Genomic DNA, 24,266 nt, shown 5'->3' with positions numbered 1-24,266 from the left:
AACGTCTGCAAGCAAACAACCAACCTCAGAGAGCACCAAGGGCTCCACAGGACCACCCTGTGCTACAGATATTCTCTTCTGTTAAAATCTGTGATTGACAGCCTCCTCCCACCATCACAGGGCAAGCACACGGTTGCTTGTCATGGTAGCCCCAGGACTGATCTAAGCCAGGTTGACTGCAGACCTTCACAACCTGGCATGCGGTAGAGCCTGGAGGAAAGGAGCTGCTGTGACTCTGGCAAGAGTCATGTCCTTTTTTTGCAGAGCCCATCCTTCCAAGTGACTGCTGAGGATGGGGGGCCTTGAACCTCGAGGTCCAGAGCTGTGGGCCGGCAGAGTGTCCTCCCCTGGGGACACCAGTGTGCCTGGAAGCTCAGGGCTTTGAAGCTCTGCGGAAGGAAAGCTGTTCCTGAGCGAAGGCAGCTGAGCCAGAAATCACTAAGATCCTGGACAGCCATTTTGCAGAAGGGCCTGAGGATTCCTTCGCTGGGCAGGGGCTGGACTGGAAGACCGCCAAGGGCCCTTCCACCCCTGAGATTCTCTGAGTCAATAAAGCATCTCCGCTCTGGGGCAAAGCTGACAGTGTGGAATCCCAGAGACTGTCTTGTTTCCAAAAGAGTGCAGAGCCCTTCAGAGCTTCTAGGACTGAGTTCTGGGCCTCCCTTAGGCACAAAAGCCGCCTGGGGGGCTTTGGGTCAGTCCCTGTGTCTCAGCCCAGCCCACCTTGCAGGGTTGTTGTGCTGGGGAAAATAAAAAGCAAGATCATTAGGCCTGTCTGCTGCCTTGGGCTGACCAAAAATAAAGGCAGGGAAAACATCAAAGAAATCCATAAAATGAGAGCGCGCCCCTTTCTCCTGATCGGATTCCTGGTTGGCTGGCTGGCTGGGAAGGGGGCGCCCAAGCAGGTCTCCCTCTGCCGGAGAGTCCTATCAGAAGTTGATGGAGGACTCGGATTTTCACCCGGTGCTCCCTTTCTCTCTGAGACGTCCCATCAATTGCAGTGCAATTCGATTTGGGCCTTTATCCAGTTTTTGTCCCAGCCTGTTTCCGTTCCGTCCCATGAACGTTTCCTGCTCCCCAGTTTCTTGGTTTTTTGAGACATGTCTCCTTTAAGAAGCCAGCCAACCTGACCATAAAAGCGACAACAATTCCTCCGTTTGCCGTGTGGACACACCCCAAAGGCGCTCCTCCGATTTCCAGAAAGGGAGCGGAGGGAAAGCGAAAGTCACTTTCCCCCTCGGTCTCTCTCTCTCTGCGGAGGCGGCGGCGATGGCCAGCGGGGCGCCCGTGCTGGAGCTGCTCGAAGAAGCCACTTGCTCCATCTGCCTGGAGCTCTTCCAGGACCCCGTGCTCGTCCCGGGCTGCGGCCACAACTTCTGCCGGAGCTGCCTGGCCCGCAGCTGGGGGGAGGCGGCGGCGGCGGCGGCTTCCTGCCCCCAGTGCCGACGGGCCTTCCGGCCCCGGGACCTCGTCGCGAACCGGCAGCTGGCGCGGATGGCGGAAATCGCCCAGCGATGCGGCCCTCAGGGTGGGGAAGGAGCGGGCTTCTGCGGGACGCACCAGGAGCCCCTCAAGCTCTTCTGCAAGGACTGCGAGACCCTCATCTGCCTGGTCCGCGACCGATCCCGAGAGCACAGGGACCACGGGGTGATGCCCCTGGAGGAGGCTTTCCAGGAGTACCAGGTGGGAGTCAGCCTTGAGGGCAAGGAGGAATCGCTCTGGAGACCTGGAACTGCAAGAACATGGATGGATTTGATTGATTGAGTCATTGATTGATTGGTTATGTGCCATCACGTCGTTATTGACTCAGAGATAGATGTTCTCCAAGGGGATCTGCCCCTAACCTGGTCTTTGAGGGGCCCCCATCGCCCCTGCAAGGCCCCCTTGCTGCTGGTCCTCCCCCTCTTCCCTTTCCCTCCTCCTTTCCCAGCATTGGAGCCTTCTCCAGAGAACGGGTCCCAGAGCCCACCCCTAAAAGTGTGATGGTTCCTTCGGATGTGGGTGGGAGCAGAGAGTGTACAAGCCAGTAATCCTAGCTTGTTTTGTTGTTATTTTAGTTTCACTTGTAAGTTCCGACATACCCAGCGAAGTCTGCTGATTCTATGACATCAGTGTCAAAGGGCACTTCTGAATCTGCTCTTTTCCATGCAGTTAATCCACCTTCTGTCCAGAATGTTACAAGAGTCAATGAATGTTGTTAGAATTTTTTATATTTCCTTGTCAGGGTCGTTTCTGAGCCGGGATCAAAAACACAGGGCAGTTGCATGAAATTCAGTCCTTTAGTCTTCGCCCAAGAGGAAAAGCAGGGACATCAAGCTGTTGGGTGGGCAGCCGCGCAGGACCCCCTTCCTACAGCCCATTGTATACATTCCACTCAACGCCTCCTCCAGAATACGCCCCCTTGCTCAGTTGCCCAGACTCCGCCTCAACCCAGTTCCGTATTAGGGATTTCCTTCCTTTCCTCTGTCACATTCCATAGAAGGGACTTCCTTCCATCCTCGCTAGGGCGCCTGGACCGTTATTAAAGAACGCCTTTCCTCTGGAGAAGCCATCCTTGGAATGTACACCTTACCTTGTTTCCATGGGCATAGCGATCTGTCAAGGCCTGCTAGGAAGGAAGAGTAAGAAAGTCATCAAAATTCTTCTAGGAAACACAACACAGCTTCAGGGCCATGATACAAGTGCAAAGGTCTCTAATACGTGAACACTACATATAATAAATGTGAAAATGAAATATATTCCTACTTAGTTCTATGTGTGTAAAATCTTCTATCAATGTGATGCTTCATTCAGGACCCCCTCATTTGTATCCACCCCCATTTCCAGCTTTTTTCTTTGCTCCCCACACATTTTGGCTAGGGACGCAAACGATGACTCTTGGCCAACCATGAGCGTCCCAAGGGGAGTGGGCCGGCTTTGTATCCAGAATGGTTCTTCTTGGAATAGAGAACTCCCCCACAGCCATCTGGTGCCAGCCCTGGCATTCCTCGGGCCCGCTTACTTGCTCCATCCTGTTTCACCCCACGCCTCGCCTCTGTGCCGGCGATTTCTGAACACGGGTGTGGCGCTCATTCAGAAGAGCACGAGATCTAAGCTCAGATATAGCCTGTCACTCAGATGGCATGAAAGCCGCATCAGGTCCCTTGTTCTGGACACATATTTGCAGCTCCTTATCTGCAAGGACACCCCTTGAAGTTAAAGAAAAATAGAAAAGAAGGAAAAAAGATACAAAGAAGTGGCTTCCGATATTCTTCACAGCAGTTATAATCCAATTCTATTTTAACCTCTCTCTGTAGTTACGTGATGATTCTCTTCTTTCTATAATCTATCCTGACTCATCATCAAAGCCATGAATCACAAGTGTGTTTTCTTCATTTTTGTGCAAAAAGTCCACCAGAGGTTTCCAGGCACCAATAAACGTAGATCGTGTCTTGTCTCTAATCAAAGGAGTGAGTTACTCCATCTCAGCAAAAGCTGTCACTTTCACCCACCTTTCCTCCAGAGTGGGTGGTGTCAAGTCTTTCCATCTCTGTGCATATAATAATCTGGCCCTGGTGATCATATATTCCAATGATTTTCCATGAAATAGGAACTCAAAACCTATATTTTCTCTTCAGATCAAGGTTGGGGATTGCCTGAAGGCTCAGAAGGAGGAGAGAGAAAAAATGATTACCTACAGGACAGATACAAAACAGAAAGTGTGGGAGATGCTTGTAAGTACTGATCCAAGGGTGAGGAGCTTCCGGGCTAACAGGCCGTGGTCTGTTGTAAGTGATGCGTTTCCTAACAAGTGAACCCACCCTGAATTTGCTTCAGGAGATGAAAGAAAGTCTCTTTGACTGGAACGTCCTCTGGATTACTTCTCAGAATCGGCTGGATGAGTCAGAATTGGGTTAAGTGCACACATCACATAAACCATGGTTTATAAAAGAGGGGTTGATAACATTTCATCTTACTGAAAAATGTGAACTCTCCTTCCATCTACTTTTTGGAATGACGTGATCTCCCACAGAAAATGTTCATGAAGATCATTTCAAAGTGGAGCCTGTTTGTTTGTTTGTTTTTAGAAACTTTCCTCCCCGCTCTTGTTGATGTCAAAAGAGTTGAAAAGTCAAAAGGGTCCCCCCCCCCCCAGGAAATCCTCCAATCTCATTTCTGGACTCTTCAGTGTATCCATTTAACAATAATATGACCTTTGCCTTTTCCATCTTCTTGTTCTAGGACCTAATCAAAAAGGAGAGAGAAAAGACGGTGGCTGAGTTCAGAGAACTACGATGCTGGTTAGAAGATCAGGAGAAGCTTCTGCTGGCCAGAATGGAGGAGACGGAGAAGGAGGTTGTGGCCAGAAGGGACGAGGGTCTGGCCCGATACGCGGAGGAACTCTGCTCTCTTGACAAACTCATCCAGGAGATGGAGCAGAAGCAACAGCAGCCAGCAAGGGAACTCTTACAGGTAAGGTGTGAAGTTGAGATGATGGAGGGGAGTGGACGGCTTTAGACCCACCACGGAAATACTCTTTTTGACACTTCCCATGGAAAGGAGAGTGGAAAATGTGAAGACTGATGGCCAATAGGCAAGGACACACAATGCAGAAGAACCCGGCCATGCGGAAGCGAGAGAATTCAAAGTGCTGGTCACTATCTTGGGCCCTTCGTGGTTTTAAGAATGCCTGCCCCTATCACTGCTAAGGGACGTGGTGGTGGATGTGCTTTGTGGGGCCTCCCCTCCTGCGGGACAGCCTAATCTCCAGGGCAAGGAGAGTCCCTGCATTGATGGCCTTCCACAAAGCTGTCACCGCCTGGCTGTTCCAAAGGGCCTGCAGAGACTGATTCTGGAAGCATCAGGGCAGGATTTCTGTCTATTTTATTGATACATTGTTTTCCTTTTTAAATATTCTTTTCTTTTTACTGTTACGTTTTGTTATATATACCATAAACTGTATAACTGAGCTGGATTCAGCCGGAGTATAATTTTTCTAAGAGAAGCAAGAAAGTAAAAATAAATAATACATCTAAAAGAAGTGGAGGTCTGAGGAAAAAAGACAAATGTTTTTGTATCTCTGTGCGTGGTTGTCCAGAGGATTCAACCAATTATTTTGTGAATTTGAGAATGTAATTCTCTGTCCCGGAAATGGATCCTTTCAGTGCTTTGTCTCTTTTTCTTTAGGACATTGGAGACACCTTGAAGAAGTAAGTGGATCCACCCTCTTCTTTCTGGCCCCCGAGATCGGCAGCTCCCTCTGCAGTTTCCCGTTTTGGAAAGCTCTTTTTGTCTTTAGTAGTGATTCAACTTCAATATAACTTTTTTTCAGGATTTCGTAGATACTTCCTCAGATAGCCTCAATGCAATATAATTAGCCATATTTGATACAATTAGTTATTATTATTAATTATAAGAGGCACCACCGGATACTAAAATGTTATCTTTGTCCCCAAGATTTATCACTCATTTTCATTATCAAAATCATTTATTCTTTTTTGATCTATCTCATTTTCAGAGAAAAAAACATTTTCTATCAGGAAGTATTTTGCACTTCTTTTTATTTTAAAAATCCTGCTTTTAGTGCTTCCTGCAGTTTCACTTTTCAGTTCTCCCCAAGTTGTCTGAAAGTGAACGGCATGCATCTCCTTCAACTCCTGAAGACGGAAAGGGCCACAGAGGCCTTTGCATCCAACCCCTAATCGTTTGCAGGAGTCCCAAGTCAACCTTCCATGCCAGGTGGCTGTCTTGCCCCTGCTTGACCCCATCTTATGAAGGGGATTCCCAACTCTCTGGGAATACGGAAGGTCTCAGCAGATCCACCACGATCCATCTCAAGCCTGGGAGAGGCTTGTCTGTGTGGACTGACCGCTTTGCAGTCAGGAGCATCTACATTTGCAACAGAAGTGAAGCAAAGCGGGAAGATCCTCCATGCATTAGGAGCTGGGTGCTGCTTTGCAACATCATTTTGGAGAGACAGTTTGCTCAAATCTGATGGTGGAGCAGGAGGCTCCCCTTCAGAGATAGGAACAACCTAGTAGTTGGTTCCACAGTCAACAACCCCTGTGAGTCTCCTCTGCTCAAGTCTCCATTCACTTTCAGTCCCTCTTCAAAGGACTCTTTCCAGCCAACCTGGTTGCCTTTCTCTGAGCCTCTTCCAAAACCCTTCCTAAAATGTGCTGCACAAAACTCAACCCCTCAGCAGAGTGGAAGTAGCACTAACCCAGATTTGGAAACTTTTCCTCTGTTCATGCACCCTTTGTGGTAGATCGCGCTGCTGATTCATAGTCATCTTCAGTTTGTATTTGGCCGCCCTTGCAACTAGTAATTTGAATTTGTCTCTATTAAATTTCATTGCATTTCTTTTAGTCCATCAGGATTAGTTTGAATGTTAAATCCATCTTCTAGAGCAGCCTTTCTCAACCTTTTGATTCTGGAGGAACCCTTGAAATATTTTCTAGGCCTCGGGGAACCCCTGCACATTCAGGCTCAATTATAGGCCACAGGTTACAAAATTAATTCTGTCCGCTTCCTTTGGTAGGCCTGTATAGATGCATTAACACTGTTCTTAAACGAAACATAAAGAATGAAACTTACTGCTAACGTGCAGTTGCCCAAATTGAAATAATGTTTTAAATAAATCGTGATCTCCCAGGGACACCCTAGTGACCTCTCATGGAACCGTGGTTGAGAAATCCTGTTCTATACTATTACCTACCTCACCCATTTTAGCCTTTTCCTAAATTTGGTAATATCCAGTCCACCCATTTGTCCAAGCGATTTACAAAATGTTAAAGACTAGAGAGCCCAGGACTGAAACTTGGTGGCCTCCATTAGGTCCCTCGCTCAGCTTGACGAGGGTGGATGAGTGCAGTTTTGAGCCAGCTTTGAATCCACTGGTTGCCACGGTGCCCAGCCCATATTTCATTAGCTAGTCAATCCTCAAGCACAATCTGATGTTTTGGAAAGCTGCTTCCATTGGCAGGATGATAAACAACATTCTTTCCCTCTACCAGGTACCAGGCAAAAAAGCCATTTGAGAATCCGGTGGCTTTTCCTCTAGAGCTGAAGTGGACAATCTGGGATTACAGCGATACCAGCGTCTTTCTGAGAGGCGTCATGAAACAGTTCAGAGGTAAGAAGAACAGCCGCATGGGGTTTTACGCTGGATATTTTGATCCCAGAAGATCCAAGAGAGATTCTGTGTTAGTGTCAGGGGGGATCAAAGAGGGACAGATTTCAGGGTTGGTGGAAGAGACCCCTTCATTCCTCTGTGGAAAGGGCTTGGTGTGTTGGGCACAAGGAGGGGGAACAGGAGCTTTCTGATTTCTTCCATAAAAGATGTTCAAGCTAAAAATGGGAACCAGTAGTTAGTCAGGGTTGACCATTTATCCCTTCTTTCCCAAATCCACACGCTATGATCACTGGGGAAGCAGAATAGGCCTTATTCGGGGGGTTCTGAGTCAGAGTACATGGCAGCCAGTTAGAGATTGAAGTAGCATTTTGATTAAGGAACCACTGATGACATTCTGGCATTTAGCTTTCCTTATTCCTTCTTTCCTGATCTGAGGCCAGGCAAACCAAACTAGAGTCTGTCTGTAGGGAGGCCCTGCTGCTGTCCCAATTCCAATGACCAGATGCCGAATCTCTCCCTTTCTTTCCCCAGATACGCTGGAATTTGGACTTCACCTGCAGGAAGGTATGAGTTTCAAGAATCTCTGTCACTTGCTATTTTAAACTCTGATGCCCATAACCTTAGTAGAAATATGAGAGAGTAACAAACAGAAAAATGCAGGATCAGACACCTTAAGACTGTGAAGATCCAGTAAGGTATTCCAGAAAACTGAAGTCAGCCTTAGTGTAGAATGAAATATCTGGAGAAATGGGAAAATATTGGGTGGTCCTGAAATGAGCCTAGAATTCCTGCCTGGACAATCATGTTGTCCTCTTGTTTTTGAGCAATAATAAATACGAGAATCCTTCCAGGAGGAAAGAATTCCCATGAGGTGTCCCTTATTTTTTCATGTGGAGAACCTTTGACTTCCTGAGAGCTGCTCCATCCTGGTGGGGGTGATCTAGAAGAGGCTGCCGTTGGCTGCACGGAGCCCCTTCTTGATTTTCTTCCAATATTATGGCTGAGGTGCACTGCTTGCTGTCACCACAGAGGGGGATACAGTGTCCTCCCGTGATGTTGCCAGTCCCTGTCATAAACTGGGGAGAAAGCACGACCCCTGGTCAGTCTTTCCTCACCACGTTCAGGGCACCCTCATTCTCCAGATCCGAAAACGGCCTTCTCAGCATGATTGTGCTGAGGAAATGGAGGGCTGAGTCTCCAGTCCCCAACTTCTCTAGCCAAGCAGAGAAATGCCTTTAGGGCTGGTTTTCCTCCTTGGCATGTTTATTCCATCCTGAGTCCTGACTCCCAGCTGTTCTGTTTCATTCTGCGGCTGTTGGAGGACACTCATTCTTCCCTCAGCTCTTCTGCAGGTCAGGAAGGAGGTTTCTATTGCTATGACGATGCTGGTCAGATTTTTAATCTACCGGGGCAGAAATGCTCTTCTATCCCTATTAGGCTCCTCACTCTGCTCTAAATATAAACTAAATGGATGTTTGGCTGCTGAAGGCAGACCATCAAAGAGGCCTTCCCTCCTTTGCATAAGAGAGCTGCCCTGTGGAGAGCTCGTGGCTCCTGGGAGCTTCTGATGTGCCTCCTTAGAGACCTGGGCAGTCTGTAGATTAATGGCTTCCTCAGCGCACAGGAGCCACACTCAGTGTCTGTGATGTGTGTGTGTGTGTGTGTGTGAGAGAGAGAGAGAATGAGAGAGAGAGAGAGAAAAAATGCTCCCTGGATTTATAGGTTTTGCACTTTGCAAGGAGTTTCCTCCTTGTTTGCTTTTCTACTTCAATGTTACTATTATCAATCTGCTATGCAGTTGGTCAGATTCATTGCCTAAATGTAAATTGGCAGGAGACCAAGTCACTGGGAGGAGAGGAATCGGGTCCTGTTGGCCAAAGCAAATGGCAAAGATGGAGCACCAGGGAATTGCCCAGGTGCCTCCATCTTATGGTCCATCAAAACGAGGAAAGCAAAGGTGTCTGTTTGCTACACAAGATCTTCCCCTTCTGTACATGTGTGCAATCTCCTGAAGCTCGCACAGAAAGGGCAGAGTTTCCCCCCACTTCCCTTCCATCAGGTGCCCCCCGTTACCTCTGGGGGACCCCCTGACTCTGCCAGTCAGAAATGAACCAGGGCAGCCTCTTGCTCTGCCTGATCCTCCGGATTAAAGCTCCAGGTGGGGTCCCTGTTCACATCGTGGCCCTCCCTGGAATTCCCTGAAGGCAAAGCCAAGCACTCTTCCCTCCCAGCCCCATTCCTCCCACCTGCAAGAGGGATGCTGATGAGACTGAGGTGCAGGTTGCAGGAAGGGTGTGAAGCAGCACGAAGCCTTGGGAGGACTCGGCCAAGCTTAGGTGCTGGTGAAAAGGCAGGGAGTGTCCCAGTCCTGGATGGGGTGCTTGGAAGCTGAACACCCTGCAGAGAGGAGGCCTTGGGGTTGGTCTGTTGGGGGTCACGACTCAAACTGTGCCTGCAGCTGAAGCTGTTTCCCTTCTCCTCCCTCCTCTTCCCCCTGACAGCAAAGGTAATTCTGGATCCAGACACAGCCCATCGCTGCCTCGCCCTCTCAGAGGATCATAAAAGCATCAGAGATGTTGCTGAAGAACAAGACCTTCCCGAAAACCCTAAGAGATTTGACAATTGGTGTTATGTCCTTGGATGTCAGGGTTTCTCAAGAGGGAGACATTTCTGGGAAGTCACTGTAGGAGATGGGGATCAGGGATTGGCCATATGTGGTATAGGGGTTGCCAAAAAGTCAGTGAACAGAAAGGGTGACATCGCTTTTGGTCCCAAGGGAGGAATCTGGGAGACTGTGAAATATGGAAGCAAATACTTGGCCTGGTTTCCCCCAGAATACCCCGAACTGCACCTGAAAGAGGAGCCCAAGAGGATCTGAGTCTCTCTCAACTGCGAAGGGCGACAGGTGGCCTTTTTTGATGCTCAGACTGCAGCCCTGCTCTACATGTTCTCAGATGCTCCCTGGGCTGGAGAGACCCTTCTGCCCTCCTTCTTTCTGAACAATGGTGCCTACCTGACACTCTCCTCCTAAAAGTGGGGACATACGTGGAGAAACTGTGGAAAAATCCCTATTGGCCAAGCAGTGATCTCTGAAAGCCTGTAGGCGAATTTTCACAGCAATGAATATGGCTTCCCCTGGACAATTGGCTGGGAGGGAGTTGTTGTCATAACTGGAGGACAACGTTTAAAAATCCCAAATAAAATACTTGCATTTATGTTGAGAAGTGTCCTATGATTTGGACTTCTGGGAAAGCAATGGTGGATTGAAGACAGCTTCGCAGTTTGCAGAGCTGACGAATGGATCGGCAGCTTGGAAGTCTTCCTGGATGAAGGAGAGGGCCTGGGATTGCCCATAAGTGCTTCATACAGAGGCTCCCCTTCAGGAGGCCACAAAGCAGTGGTCTCCAGCGTATTTTAGAGCTCTGGGAGCCGAGGGAAAGTCAGCGTTGCCCCAGCCGTGATTTGGAGCCTGCCAAAGGACACTGGGTTCACCCAATTCCTCCCTTGATCGCTTCTGGAAATTGCTTGTTAACTGCTTTTGGGATATTAAGAACCTTCAGAACAAGTTTCATCACACCGGGTGATTCTTCTTCAGTCCTCAGTGAAAGAAGTTTTACCTAAGTTTAAAAACGAAACAAAAAATAATAAAAAACAATTATTCTGAAATAAACAGGGAAAGAGGGATTAGAATATTGATTCTGAAAGTTATAAATGCACTGAGGGGCCAGGTGGATTGGAAATAAGAGTTTGAAACGAATTCTAAGAATCCTTCCTGTGGTGGTTTAAAATCCTATTAAAATATATGAGGATTTTGAATCAAAGGGTAAGAAATCTTCTCATGGGAAAATGTTGTGGATTAGAGAAAAACATGATAAGCGGAGACTTTGAAGGCTGGACAACAGAGCAACCAGAAAGGGCTCAAGATTATAATTAAAGGAGAAGAGACCCACTAATACAGCATGGAGAAAAGTATTTTAACTTTGGAAGAATTCAAGGATATTTGGCAACCATGCACTCGGACGTTGCTCTTAAGATGGTCTGCTACCATAGAAGTTGGTTTCAAAGAGGAGATAGAAGAGGATTCAGCTGAGAACCAGGCTATTTTGGACATGGATTTAAAAACGACAAGATACAAGAATGACATGGAAAAAGGTGTTACGCAGCACTTTCAAATGAAACCGGCTGATATCTTAATAACCAAAAGGGACACACACATAATAAAGCAGAAGAGTGACTTGGACAGCTTTCTCATCTTGGACTTACAAAAGAGATGTGTTATGCCCGTGAAGAAGTTCCTGAGAAATGTCAGAGAGGACATGAAAAGAAATCAGCTTTTGGGACACTATTTAAAGGGAATAATCAAGATTGTTATAAACAAAAAGGAGTATAAAGTTGGCTTATTTGAGCAAGGTTTAAAATATATACTGTATGACGTTCTTTCTAGTAGATCTTAATGGGTTTTTCTCAAGCAGGACGGAATGACAAGGCTTTAAAGATTTGTTTATAGATAGATAAGATATGGGAAGAAGGTTTTTTGTTTTGCTGTATTCTTAAAGCAAATGATAAATTCCTGTGTTAAAGGTAAGAAAGGATTATGGATCTGATTTGATTAAGGTTAAAAATGTATGTTGTTATTTGTGGTAACTCTTAAAGGATGTTTGCTGATTAAGACTGAATGATGAGGCTTTATAAATTGTTTATAAGCAAGAGATGTGATATGGGAAGAAGAGACCTTTGGCTGAACTGTTAGAGAAGGTGATAAGTCACTGAGGTCGTTTGTTCTTGTCTTGAGGAAGGGGAAGTCATTTCTTTATATATCTTTTTATATATATTTCCCACCCCCTTTTTTCTCTGCCCTTTTCTTTTTTTTCTTTTAACTTTCTACATTTTTCTTCATTTGTATTAGTTCTTTATCTTTGTGTTTTTAAACTGTAATAAAACCTTTATAAAAAGAGAGAAGTCTCTCTTGAAGTCTCTGTTCCTCAGATGTGTCAGTTGAAATACAGGGTCCTGTTCCTGTGTCACTCTTCTTCCGAGGAATTAAAAACTGGCTGTGGGGATTCCTTCACTGAGGATTCCTTCACTGGGCAGGGGGCAGGGATCCTCTGGGCCGTCATCTCTCCCTGCATCCTCCCTTGCCAGGCACCACTGAGGATCTGAGAGAGGTTGCCAGGCCGCGAATGGCTGAGATTTTGCTTTAAGAGTAGGAGAAGCTGCTGGTTGATGCTAGGTTAAGCCAGGATGTTAGCTTCTGATGAAGAACCGTGATCGCGAATGCACTGATGCGCCTTATTTACTCAAACACCAAAAAGTCTGCTGGGGTGCAGCAGAGTGCAGACCAGCAACTAAGTCTGTGTCACCTGGTGCAAACATGGATTCCACGCCCATTTTGATGCCCCCCATGCTCATTTTGGTGCCCCCCCAGTGCGGTGCCTGGGGCACGTGGCCTGCTTGCCCCCCGCTGTTGTGGCCTGGGCAGAGTGTCCTCCGCTGGGGACACCAGGCTGCCTGGAAGCTCAGGGCTTCGAAGCCCTGCAGAAGGATAGCCGTTTCCGAGAGACGGCAGCTGAGCCAGAAATCACTAAGATCCTGGACAGCCATTTTGCAGAAGGGCCTGAGGATTCCTTTGCTGGGCAGGGGCTGGACTAGAAGACCACCAAGGGCCCTTCCACCCCTGAGATTCTCTGAGTCTATAAAGCACCTCAGCTCTGGAGCAAAGCTGACAGTGCAGAATCCCAGAGACTGTCTTGTTTCCAAAAGAGTGCAGAGCCCTTCAGAGCTTCTAGGACTGAGTTCTGGGCCTCCCTTAGGCACAAAAGCCGCCTGGGGGGCTTTGGGTCAGTCCCTGTGTCTCAGCCCAGCCCACCTTGCAGGGTTGTTGTGCTGGGGAAAATAAAAAGCGAGATCATTAGGCCTGTCTGCTGCCTTGGGCTGACCAAAAATAAAGGCAGGAAAAACATCAAAGAAATCCATAACATGAGAGCGCGCCCCTTTCTCCTGATCGGATTCCTGGTTGGCGGCTGGGAAGGGGGCACCCAAGCAGGTCTCCCTCTGCCGGAGAGTCCTATCAGATGTTGATGGAGGACTCGGATTTTCACCCGGCGCTCCCTTCCTCTCTGAGACGTCCCATCAGTTGCAGTGCAATTCGATTTGGGCCTTTATCCAGTTTTTGTCCCAGCCTGTTTCCGTTCCGTCCCATGAACGTTTCCTTCTCCCCAGTTTCTTGGTTTTTTCAGACATGTCTCCTTTCAGAAGCCAGCCAACCTGACCATAAAAGCGACAACAATTCCTCCGTTTGCCGTGTGGACACGCCTCAAAGGCGCTCCTCCGATTTCCAGAAATGCAGCGGAGGTAAAGCGAAACTCACTTTTGCCCTCGGTCTCTCTCTCTGCGGAGGTGGTGGCAATGGCCAGCGGGGCGCCCGTGCTGGAGCTGCTCGAAGAAGCCACTTGCTCCATCTGCCTGGAGCTCTTCCAGGACCCCGTGCTCGTCCCGGGCTGTGGCCACAACCTCTGCCGGAGCTGCCTGGCCCGAAGCTGGGGGGAGGCGGCGGCGGCGGAGGCTTCCTGTCCCCAGTGCCGACGGGCCTTCCGGCCCCGGGACCTCATCACGAACCGGCAGCTGGCGTGGGTGGCGGAAATCGCCCAGTGATGCGGCCCTCAGGGTGGGGAAGGAGGGGGCTTCAGCGGGACGCACCAGGAGCCCCTCAAGCTCTTCTGCAAAGACCACGAGACCCTCATCTACCTGGTCTGCGACCGATCCTGAGAGCACAGGGACCACCGGGTGATTCCCCTGGAGGAGGCTTTCCAGGAGTACCAGGTGGGAGTCATCCCCTAGGAAATCCTCATTTCTGGACTCTTCTGTGAATCTGTTTAATCTGTTTACAGCTTTGAAGTTACTCAGGCCATCTAAACAATTCTACTCCTTACATACCAAATTATCACTACAAGCCTGCTAATAATAATAATAAAATACTACAATACCCATCACTACAACACAATATACAGGAAGGATACTAAATCCTGACAGCCCTGAGTGCACATTTCTACAGATGTTATGTTTGGTCAATTACACTTGAAACAAAGATGAAAGAACTAATACATTTACACGGCAACCCTTTTTCTGGAGTGTGTGAGAAGTGCTGGAGTACAGATCAGATCAATCAGTCAATGAATATGCTCCTCCACTAAAGCTAAGCTTTCCTTTCCTTTCCTTTCCTTTCCTTTCCTTTCCTTTCCTTTCCTTTCCTTTCCTTTCCTTTCCTTTCCTTTCCTTTCCTTTCCTTTCCTTTCCTTTCCTTTCCTTTCCTTCCCTTTCCTGCCCTGCCCTCCCCTGCCCTCCCCTGCCCTCCCCTCCCCTTCCTCCCTCCCTCCCTCCCTCCCTTCCTTCCTTCCTTCCTCCCTCCCCCCCTTCTATTTCTCTTTCTCTCTTTCTCTCTTGCTACTCAATAGATATATTATCTAATTTCAAAAGATTTCCCAAAGCTAATTAGAACAGACCAAGGGAATATTGGCATAATTTCGAGTGTACCTGTCATTGGTCAGCAGAATGCAAAGCTCAGAGAGAAGGAAGGAAGATTCCACAAAGATTCCACCAATCACAAATTTCACAAAAGAGTTAACTTCCACGCTATCTTGTTTTGTATCTACAATCAACTAGTTAATAAACAGTGATTAAAATCAGGACCCCACATTAATTTTTATCATTAGATGCTCCTTGGTGTTCATGTCAGGTCTCAGGATGATGTTGTAGCATTTGGGGATAAAGATGCAGCCCAGTAAACCCAGGCTGGAGGCCAGGATGGAGAAGATCTGCACAGCCACCACGAATTTCCCTTTGGTGCTCAGGTAGGAGGGCACAAAAGTGAGCCAAACACTGCAGAAAACCAACATGCTGAAGGTAATCCACTTGGCTTCGTTGAAGGTCCCTGGCAGCTTTCGGGCCAGGAAAGCCACCAAGAAGCAGATGGCAGCCAGAAAGCCTATGTAGCCCAGTGCAGAATAGAACATGGTGACTGAGCCTTCATTACACTGCAGCAGGATCTGTCCTGGATGGGAATGCATGTCAGAATCTGGGAATGGGGGAGAGATTCCCAGCCATATCATGCAGATGCCCATCTGGACCCCAGAGCAGGACAAGACAATGGAGTAGGCCAGAGTCTTCCCCAGCCATTTCCTCATCCTGCTGCCTGGTTTTGTGGCCAGAAATGCCACCACCACCATGACAGTCTTGGCCAGCAAGGAAGACACAGCAACAGAGAAAACAACACTGAAGGTGGCTTGTCAAAGAAAACAGGTCACTTTCTTGAGATGACCAATGAAGAGAAGGGAGGTCAAGAAGGAAAACAGGAGGGAGACCAGGAGAATGTAGGTGAGGTCCCGATTGTTGGCTTTGACGATGGGAGTTTCTCGGTATTTATTGAAGATTCCCAGAACAAAGGTAGTGGTGAGGGTCAAAGCAAGAGCAAAGAAAACTAGGATGAGTCCTAACAATTCTCCGAAGAACAAGAAGCTTATAATTTTGGGCATGCACTGATCTCGCTTCTCATTGGAATGCTGTTGATCTGGACACTTGCTGCAATGGGCTGCATCTGAAAAAGAGTTACAAGCATGTGTTTCTTTCTGCAGCTGCAGGGTCATGAAAAATGCAACTGGAATCCATTATCACTACAGTAGATAGAGGTTTTTAGAAGTCACAGGGTGAGAGTGGATATTGGGAGAGGGGGAGAAGATATTGGAAGATACTTTCCCATTGCACTCGGCTAAGGCCTGAGTTGGCGGGTGAGAAACCATATTCATGAGGGATAAAGGGACCGTGAGTAACAGCGAGGAAGTGGTCTGGCACATGCAGCTGAGTATGACCTGAAAGGTGAAAGAGTAGTCCACCATTGTCTTTTGAATCCTACCAGAGGCATCAAGTGAGCACAAATCTAGAACTTTGCCTCACATGGATGGACAAAGATTGTTTAGAACACATAAAAATGAGATTACTTCCAAAGCATGCTATTTTATGTTACCAGTAAACTGTACAAAAATAGGTTCTAAAATCATGAGCCTTCACTGTTTTTCATCATTAGATGCTCCTTGGTGTTCAAGTTAGGTCTCAAAATGATGATGTAGCATTTAGGGACAAAGAGAATAAAACAATGGAATTGGCCAGACTCTTCCCCAGCCATTTCCTCATCCTGCTGCCTGGCTTTGTGGCCAGAAAGGCCACCACCACCATGACGGTCTTGGCCAGCAAGGAAGACACAGCAACTGAGAATACAACACTGAAGGTGGTTTGCCGAAGAAAACAGGTCACTTTCCTGGGTCGACCAATGAATAGAAGGGAGGTCAAGAAAGAAAGCAGGATGGAGACCAGGAGGATGTAGGTGAGGTCCCGGTTGTTGGCTTTGACGATGGGAGTTTCTCGGTATCTAATGAAGATTCCCAGAACAAAGCCGGTGGTTAGAGACAAAGTAAGTGCAGAGAGAGCCAGGGTGCGCCCCAATGTTTCTTGAGAGGACAAGAAGGTTATAACTTTGGGGACACACTGATCTCGCTTCTCATTGGAATGCTGGTCCTCTGGACACTTGCTGCAATAGGCTGTATCTGAAAAGGATTTGCTAGCATGTATCTATTTCTGCAGCTGCATGATTATGAGAAATGCAACCTTAATCCATTACTATTATAAGACATGAAACATCTTTTTAAAACTTTGGCTTTAAATAACTGAATTGTGGTTGGGATGTAGTTGTTGCCTTGTTGCCTTGCCTATTTGATAGTGGCAAGGGATTCTTGTATATTAAGTTCCCTCACTTGATCATTCCAGAAAGTAGAAGAAAGCTGTTGAAAGTGTCAGCTGAAATTGTATTAATTTGAATCATTCATGTTCAATTTCAGTTGAAAAAGTTTTTGTCTTCACTCCATCTTCATTATTGGGTGTGGCTCTTTGCACACCATGTCTGGCCTGTGGCTGGAAGAGAACCCATGCTGAAGCTCAGCTGTCCCCCAGGGAGACCCATATGATTATGACACTCACATGTCCAAGGAATAATTCTGCCCAGAGATATTCAATGGACCCAACATTAATTAGAAATAATCATAATTTCTTTAAAGACTGAAGACCAAGGAGGTCATCACCTCTCACAAGATTTGTCTTCTTTCCTGAAAACAGGGAAGAAGACAACAACTCAAGAACTTTCAGCTACATTTCATTATTATGTTAATGGCCACATCATCATGCAACATTATCAACATGTCACCCTAAATTATCAAGCCGGAAGAGACCAACCAACCAACCAAACAAAAAAAGTATTTCAAACTGAAGTTAAAACAGTAACAACAACAACAAAGCAAAGTAAGAGCAAAGTCCAGGCAATTGAAATATAATTCCAAACTATATAGTAACAAAAACAGTCATTATCATTAGCCATAGTCTTTCATCTCATCTAAAATTAGATCATGCAGAGCATCTCTGCTGACAGTTTATCTGAAGAATCAGAAAATTATTCATGTCAGTGATGATCATCACGATTTAACACGAATTTTGATTGTGAAAAGTGAAGAGTTATGTCATGGTGAGCTCAGATCCAGAAGAGGAGACCGACAATGTGCATCGAGCTCCAGAGATACCAGATGAACCACTGCCTGAGCATCTGCAGGTAAAGTAATTCGAGCTGTCCAGTAATCTGCAAGCACAGTTTCTGCTGGTCTCCAAAGATGAAGAGGGTGAGCTGCCCCCCTTTCAGCGCAAGGGCTCACCGTGCAGACAGGAGAGTAGAGCAAAAGTGCCCTGTAAGCTGCTCGTAAGAAAAAAGCCTCACTCTTCCAGATTAGCCACACTGGGGCTGCTTCTGTTTAAGAAGAGCAGCAAGCTCCAGGCTCTCCACTGATGACAGCCACCCGCGAACCCATGCTCAGCGTGCCGTGATTTCTGACCTGTGAACCTCACAACTTGGACTCTGGAACTGGACCAGCTGAGGAACTGTAATGGTTGCCTAATCCCAAATACTCAGTCTCACAAGCTCGGGCTTAAAGATAACTGATTTATTAAAGGAATAGTATGCAAATGCAGAGAAAGCTGAGAATGAGCCAAAGCGCGCGAAATACAAACTTAAAAGCCTTGGCTGCAATTCAGTCCCGCCCCAAGCACCCGTCAGCACGCACCCCCTCCCAGGTGCTAGGATCCGTTACACGCGCCTGGGAAAGTAACCTTGAAGAGGAGTGCAAACCCAAACATACATTCCAAAGTTTCAAAACAAGGCAGAGCGCAGGAATGGAAAAACCCAGCCATGAGCAAGGCGGGTAGACACGGAAAACGGTCTGACATGTGAAACGTTACGATGTTAACAGAACATTGAAACGGGGAACATGACATATTGCCCCCCCCCAAAAAAATGCTAAGGAGCCGGTTTGTCCGGGTAGTTAGAGTGAAAACGAGCAACCAGGCGGGGTGAGCGGACATCGGGAGCAGAAACCCATTCAGGATGAGGGAAATGTTTCCAGCGAACGAGGTACTGCAAAGTGGAACGCTGGCGGCGGGAGTCAAGGATGTCAGTAACCTCGAAGTGCTGTTGGTCATTAATCATGATAGGAGGTGGTTGAGCCAGTTGGGGATGCCAGCGGTCTGAATGCAGGTAGGGCTTGAGCAAGCTGCAATGGAAAACAGGATGTAAACGTTTAAGGTTATGGGGTAAATCCAGTTTAAAAGTAACAGGATTAATTTGTGCTACAATGGGAAAAGGGCCCACAAATTTAGGGCCAAGTTTTTTGGACGGTTGTGGCGATTTGATGAATTTTGTAGATAAGTAGACCTTATCCCCCACAGCAAAAGTAGGTTCGCGGGAGCGTTTAGCATCGGCATGGCATTTGTAGGTGGTTTGGGCATGGTTCAGAGCTTGTTGAATGTTGAGCCACGAGTCCTTGAGAGTGTCAGCCCAGTCAGTCAGCGAGGCTGGGAGCGGTTGGGGGTGTGGGAGTTCAGGGATCGGAACGAACTCACACCCGAAGACAGCTTTAAAGGGAACTTGACCAGTGCTTTGATGCACAGCGTTGTTATAAGCGACTTCAGCAAATGGGAGTAAGTCCACCCAGTTGTCTTGTTGGTAATTGACAAAAGCTCGAAGGTACTGTTCAAGAGTAGAATTAACCACTTCAGTAGAGCCATCCGTTTCCGGATGCCTAGCGGTGGATAGGGCTTGTTTGGTGCCCAGCAGTTTCAAAAATGCCCGCCAAAACTGTGACGTAAATTGTGTACCTCTGTCACTCACCAAACGGGCGGGGATTCCGTGAAGGCAGTACACGTGAATGAGGAAGAGGCATGCTAGCTGTTGCGCGGTGGGGATAGAGGCACATGGGATGAAATGCGCCTGTTTAGAAAAAAAATCTTTTACCACCCAAATGACAGTTTTTTGTTGACTGGATGGTAGGTCGACAATAAAGTCCATGGATATGTCCTGCCATGGGAAGGACGGGGTGGCAACCGGTTGGAGGAGACCTTGAGGCTTGCCGGTCTTGCGCTTTGTAGCCGTGCAGACAGGGCATGAAGTGACATATGCCTTAAGGTCCTTTAGCAAAGTTGGCCACCAGAACTGACGCCTGACCAGGTGAAGTGTTTTAAGATATCCAAAATGTCCAGCCAATTTGTCGTCGTGGCAACGCTGGAGGATTGTTTTCCACAAAGCGTCAGGCACATAGAGACGATCGTTTCGCCAGGCAAAATTGTCAGTAAAAGTTACAGTGTGTAGGTTTGCTTGCAACCAAGTATCATTTTTAAGGTGGAGCAGCAACTGTTGTTGCAAGTCTGCTGGAATTGGCAAGTGCAGTGACTGGCAGGGAGGCAGAGCGGCTTGAGGTTGAGTTTGTTGCGCTCGCGCCTGGCTGCATGTCACAGCTGCCAGACTTAGTTGCTTTTCTGTCCACACAGTACCCTGTACCGTTGGCCCTGGGCCAGCATCTTGGGGTCTGCGTGACAGCGCATCAGCTAAAAAGTTTTTCTTGCCTGGTATGAATTTGAGGGTAAAGTCAAAACGACTGAAAAATTCAGCCCAGCGAAGTTGTTTGGGGCTGAGTTTTCGACTGGTGCTTAATGCCTCCAAGTTCTTATGGTCAGTCCAGACTTCAAAAGGGTTTGAAGCCCCTTCCAATAAGTGGCGCCAAGTCTCTAAAGCGGTTTTTACAGCAAAAGCCTCTTTTTCCCAAACATGCCACCATCTCTCCGTTTCGGTGAACTTGCGAGAGAGGTAAGCACAGGGTTTTAAGGTGTCAGACTGGTCTGACTGGAGCAGTAGTGCCCTGATGGAGAAATCAGAGGCATCCACCTGTACCACAAAAGGCTTGGTGGGGTCTGGATGCTGCAAAATGGGTTCGGTAGTGAAGATTTGTTTGAGCGCCTCGAATGCCTGTTGGCAAGTTGGAGTCTATTTAAGGAGCGCTCCTGGGTTTTTAGAGCGTCGCGTATCCCCCTGAGCTTTAGTTTTTAACAGTTCAGTAAGGGGGAGGGCGATTTCTGCAAAATTTTGGGCAAATGCCCTGTAGAAATTGGCGAATCCAAGGAAACTTTGTAATTGCCTCCTGGTACGTGGAGGCTCCCATGCCACAATAGCTTCAACCTTGGCAGGGTCCATTTCAATACCCTTAGCGGAAATTCTGTATCCTAGATAATCGATTTGTGACTGATGGAAAGTACACTTGGACAGTTTAGCATACAACTCAGCTTTTCTCAATTTAGTAAGCACTTGACGCACCAAGTGAATATGTTCTGACATGGTTTCAGTATAAATCAATACATCATCCAAATACACCAGTACTCCTTTAAAGAGGTGGTCGTGCAAGACCTCATTGATAAGTTGCATAAAAACCCCAGGTGCCCCCGATAAACCAAAGGGCAGGACTTTGTATTGGAAAGCCCCAAGAGGAGAGTTAAACGCTGTTTTCCACTCATCCCCTTCCCTTATGCGAATGCAAAAATAGGCTTCTCTCAGATCCAATTTTGAGAAGATTTTGCCTCTGGCCAGATGTGATAACATATCTTTGATCAGGGGCAAAGGATATTTATTTAATATTGAGACTGCATTGAGCCCGCGGAAATCGGTACAGAGCCTCAAGGAGCCATCCTTTTTTGGTCTAAAGAGAACAGGGGCCCCCACCGGGGAGTTTGCAGGCTCAATGAAACCCCTAGCCAGGTTTTTGTCAATGAATTCCCTTAGCGTAGTTAGCTCTTTGGGAGACATGGGATAGATTTTTGGGTGAGGTAACTTCACATTAGGGAGAAATTCAATGGCACAGTCTGTTTTCCGGTGAGGGGGCAAGCGATCTGCTTCCTTCTCCCCAAACACATCAGCCAAATCCTGGTATTGGTCGGGCAATCCTTCTAGCGGCGTCAGTGTTTGTACTGTAGTGTTAGCCACCCGTCCTCCCTCCATGTCCTCTAACAAGTCCTTTTCAGGTACCTTATAAAATCCATCAGAAAATGTTACAGTTCTGTGCAGCCAGTTGATGAAAGGGTTTTGTTGCACAAACCAAGGCATTCCTAAAATCACCAAAGGACCCCCCACTGGAGCTATGACAAAAGGCAATTTCTCCCAATGGGTCCCCATCTGTAAAGCCACCAGTCCTGTAGAGTGGGTGACTGCCTTCCCCCCCGCCATGGTTCCATCCAATTGCGTGAAGATCATGGGCCGTGGCAGAGGGAACGTGGGCAGTTCTAGGGCAGCTACAACATCAGGATGCATCAGCGAACGGGAGCAACCCGAGTCCAGCATGGCCCAGACTTCGACAGTTTTGGTTCTAGAGCCCAATTTTACTTTGACAGTCATTGTAGGGAACTTCCCACTCACCGAATCATGGTCGCGCCTGGTTTCTTCCACCTGCCCAACGGCGCCCTTCAGGGCAGGTGGAAGGCTTTTCCTGCCAGCTGATCGAACTGTAATTCCTCTTCCTCTTCCCCGAATGGGAGGTCTGGAGGGTCGAGTTCGGCACATGCAGCCTTCATCTTACATGGGAGGGATGGCAATTTCCCTGGTGCTTTTCCTGGCCGTTCCTCTGGTTGGCGTCTTGGGCATGAAGTGGCACAATGCCCATCTTTCCCGCATCTCAAGCACTGACCTTTCGCAAATCGTCGTTCCCTCTCTTCCTCCCAGGCTTTTGGTTTAGGGCGACTCGAATATCCCATTGGACGGGCTCCCTTCGCGATTCGAGCTTGTCTCAGTTCCTTACTATGGGCATACATTTGCAGAGCGCTTTCCGCACTGCCTGGCAACTGAATCCAGCCGTACAAAGTTTTAGGATCATCCCTACACAAAGCCCAATGGAGGATTTCCGTCTCCAGCCCTTGCTTGAACATCTCTACCAAGGTTGATTGGGACCAGTCCTCCACCTTTCCCGCCAGGGCTTTAAATTCCAAAGCATAGTCTGCGACAGAGAGGGTTCCCTGATAAAGTTTTCTCAGGGAGCTTTTCGCTCTCTCTTGAGCCAATGGGTCTTCAAAGTGTTGTTTAAGGGACCACAGAAACTCATCAAAGTCCTCTAACTCCATGGCCTCCGCTTGGCACAGCTGTACGTACCAATCGGCCGCCCTCCCCTTCAGCTTGTTGGCAATGAAATTAATCTTGCCCTGTTCTGACCGAAAACTTTGCCCCCAGTCCTCCATATAATGTCTAGCATTTGTGATGAAGAAGGAGAGCGTGGTAGGATCCCCATCAAACTTCACCCCAAAGGGTGGAAAGGTTCTTACCGGCTCCACCGGCTGTGGTGACTCTGCAAACAACAGCGTCCTTCGAGCCCCCAGTGGTGGTCGATCTCTGGATGCCCTCAGCTCCCTTCCTCCCAATTGATGGGGAGCCCGAGTCTTACTTCTTCCCCAGAATGATGATAGGGACCTCTGTCTTGGGAAAGCCAGCTGGGAGGGGTCTTCTTCCCAGTCTTCCTGTAGGGACCCCGGGTCCCTGGGGATATCCTTTAATAGGGTCACTATCATATCCATTTTGTCCTCTATTGCTTTCATGCGGGCAGGGGTGACAGGCTCTTCCAAGGGTCTGTTGGTCACTACCACCCTCGGTGATAAGGGGATTTCAGGTTCCCAGGATGGTTGTGGAGACCCCTCCCCGGTGCTGCTTCCACTTCAAGTTGGGGTTCACCCCCTGTGGCACCCTGCACCGCCAACAATAGCTCATCTAATTGGACCTCTCGCCTCTCCTGACGTGCTGCCCTTTGCGCTCTCGAAGTTGGAGCTAGCAGAGTCTTCGTCGAGTCCGGCTCTTCTCCGCTCCCTTCCTCGCGAAGCGGAGGTTCGATCATCGCTAGTGCTCCTCTTTACCCAAATGTTGGATGGGGCTAGCGGAAATGATATAAATGATTCTCAGCTTTATGTAATGGTTGCCTAATCCCAAATACTCAGTCTCACAAGCTCGGGCTTAAAGATAACTGATTTATTAAAGGAATAGTATGCAAATACAGAGAAAGCTGAGAATGAGCCAAAGCGCGCGAAATACAAACTTAAAAGCCTTGCCTTCAATCCAGTCCCGCCCCAAGCACCCGTCAGCAAGCACCCCCTCCCAGGTGCTAGGATCCGTTACACGTGCCTGGGAAAGTAACCTTGAACAGGAGTGCAAACCCAAACATACATTCCAAAGTTTCAAAACAAGGCAGAGCGCAGGAATGGAAAAACCCAGCCATGAGCAAGGCGGGTAGACACGGAAAACGGTCTGACATGTGAAACGTTACGATGTTAACAGAACATTGAAACGGGGAACATGACAGGAACCTTCAATCGCGTTTTGACCCTCAGACTTCGCCTGACAATTTTTCTGCCTGCTGTTTTGGATCGGAACTCTTTAAGGGAAGCTTGCTAAATGATAGGGGACATGTCGCTCTATTGCATGGGTGCGGGTCTTCACACTCACATTTTCCTTGCTGCATGTTTTATAATTTTTGCAAAAAATTCATCAGTAAATTTTAAAACGACCTTACATATGTTTGTGTGTGTGTGGCCTGGGACAGGATAAATTATTCCCAGGAAGAAGAGTTGCTTCAGCAGTTTTATTGCCCAATTATTATAATTCAAAACTCACCAGAAAGGAAGAAAAATTAGCTACAACACATAAAAAAGATTTCTTCCAAGGCACGATATTTTACACTGGCTGTAAGCTGAAAAAGAAGCAGCACCAACA

The 24,266-nt window shown here is 47.7% G+C and overlaps 1 protein-coding gene across 1 annotated transcript; it reads left to right on the top strand.

Moving 5' to 3' along the window:
• Positions 1-1,254: 1,254 nt before the first annotated feature.
• LOC134488930 (E3 ubiquitin-protein ligase TRIM7-like) lies at positions 1,255-10,158 on the top strand. Its single transcript, XM_063291283.1, is given in 6 exon segments — positions 1,255-1,683; positions 3,618-3,713; positions 5,167-5,189; positions 6,996-7,114; positions 7,646-7,678; positions 9,616-10,158. Coding segments are annotated over 6 exon segments (1,215 nt in total). The 5' UTR covers positions 1,255-1,269; the 3' UTR covers positions 10,146-10,158.
• The last annotated feature ends 14,108 nt before the right edge of the window (positions 10,159-24,266 follow it).

Source organism: Candoia aspera, chromosome 2 (genome assembly GCF_035149785.1).
Source record: "Candoia aspera isolate rCanAsp1 chromosome 2, rCanAsp1.hap2, whole genome shotgun sequence".
Classification (NCBI taxonomy): domain Eukaryota; kingdom Metazoa; phylum Chordata; class Lepidosauria; order Squamata; family Boidae; genus Candoia; species Candoia aspera.
The sequence above is the reverse complement of the archived record's forward strand: the minus strand, read 5'-3'. Positions and strand labels throughout refer to the sequence as shown.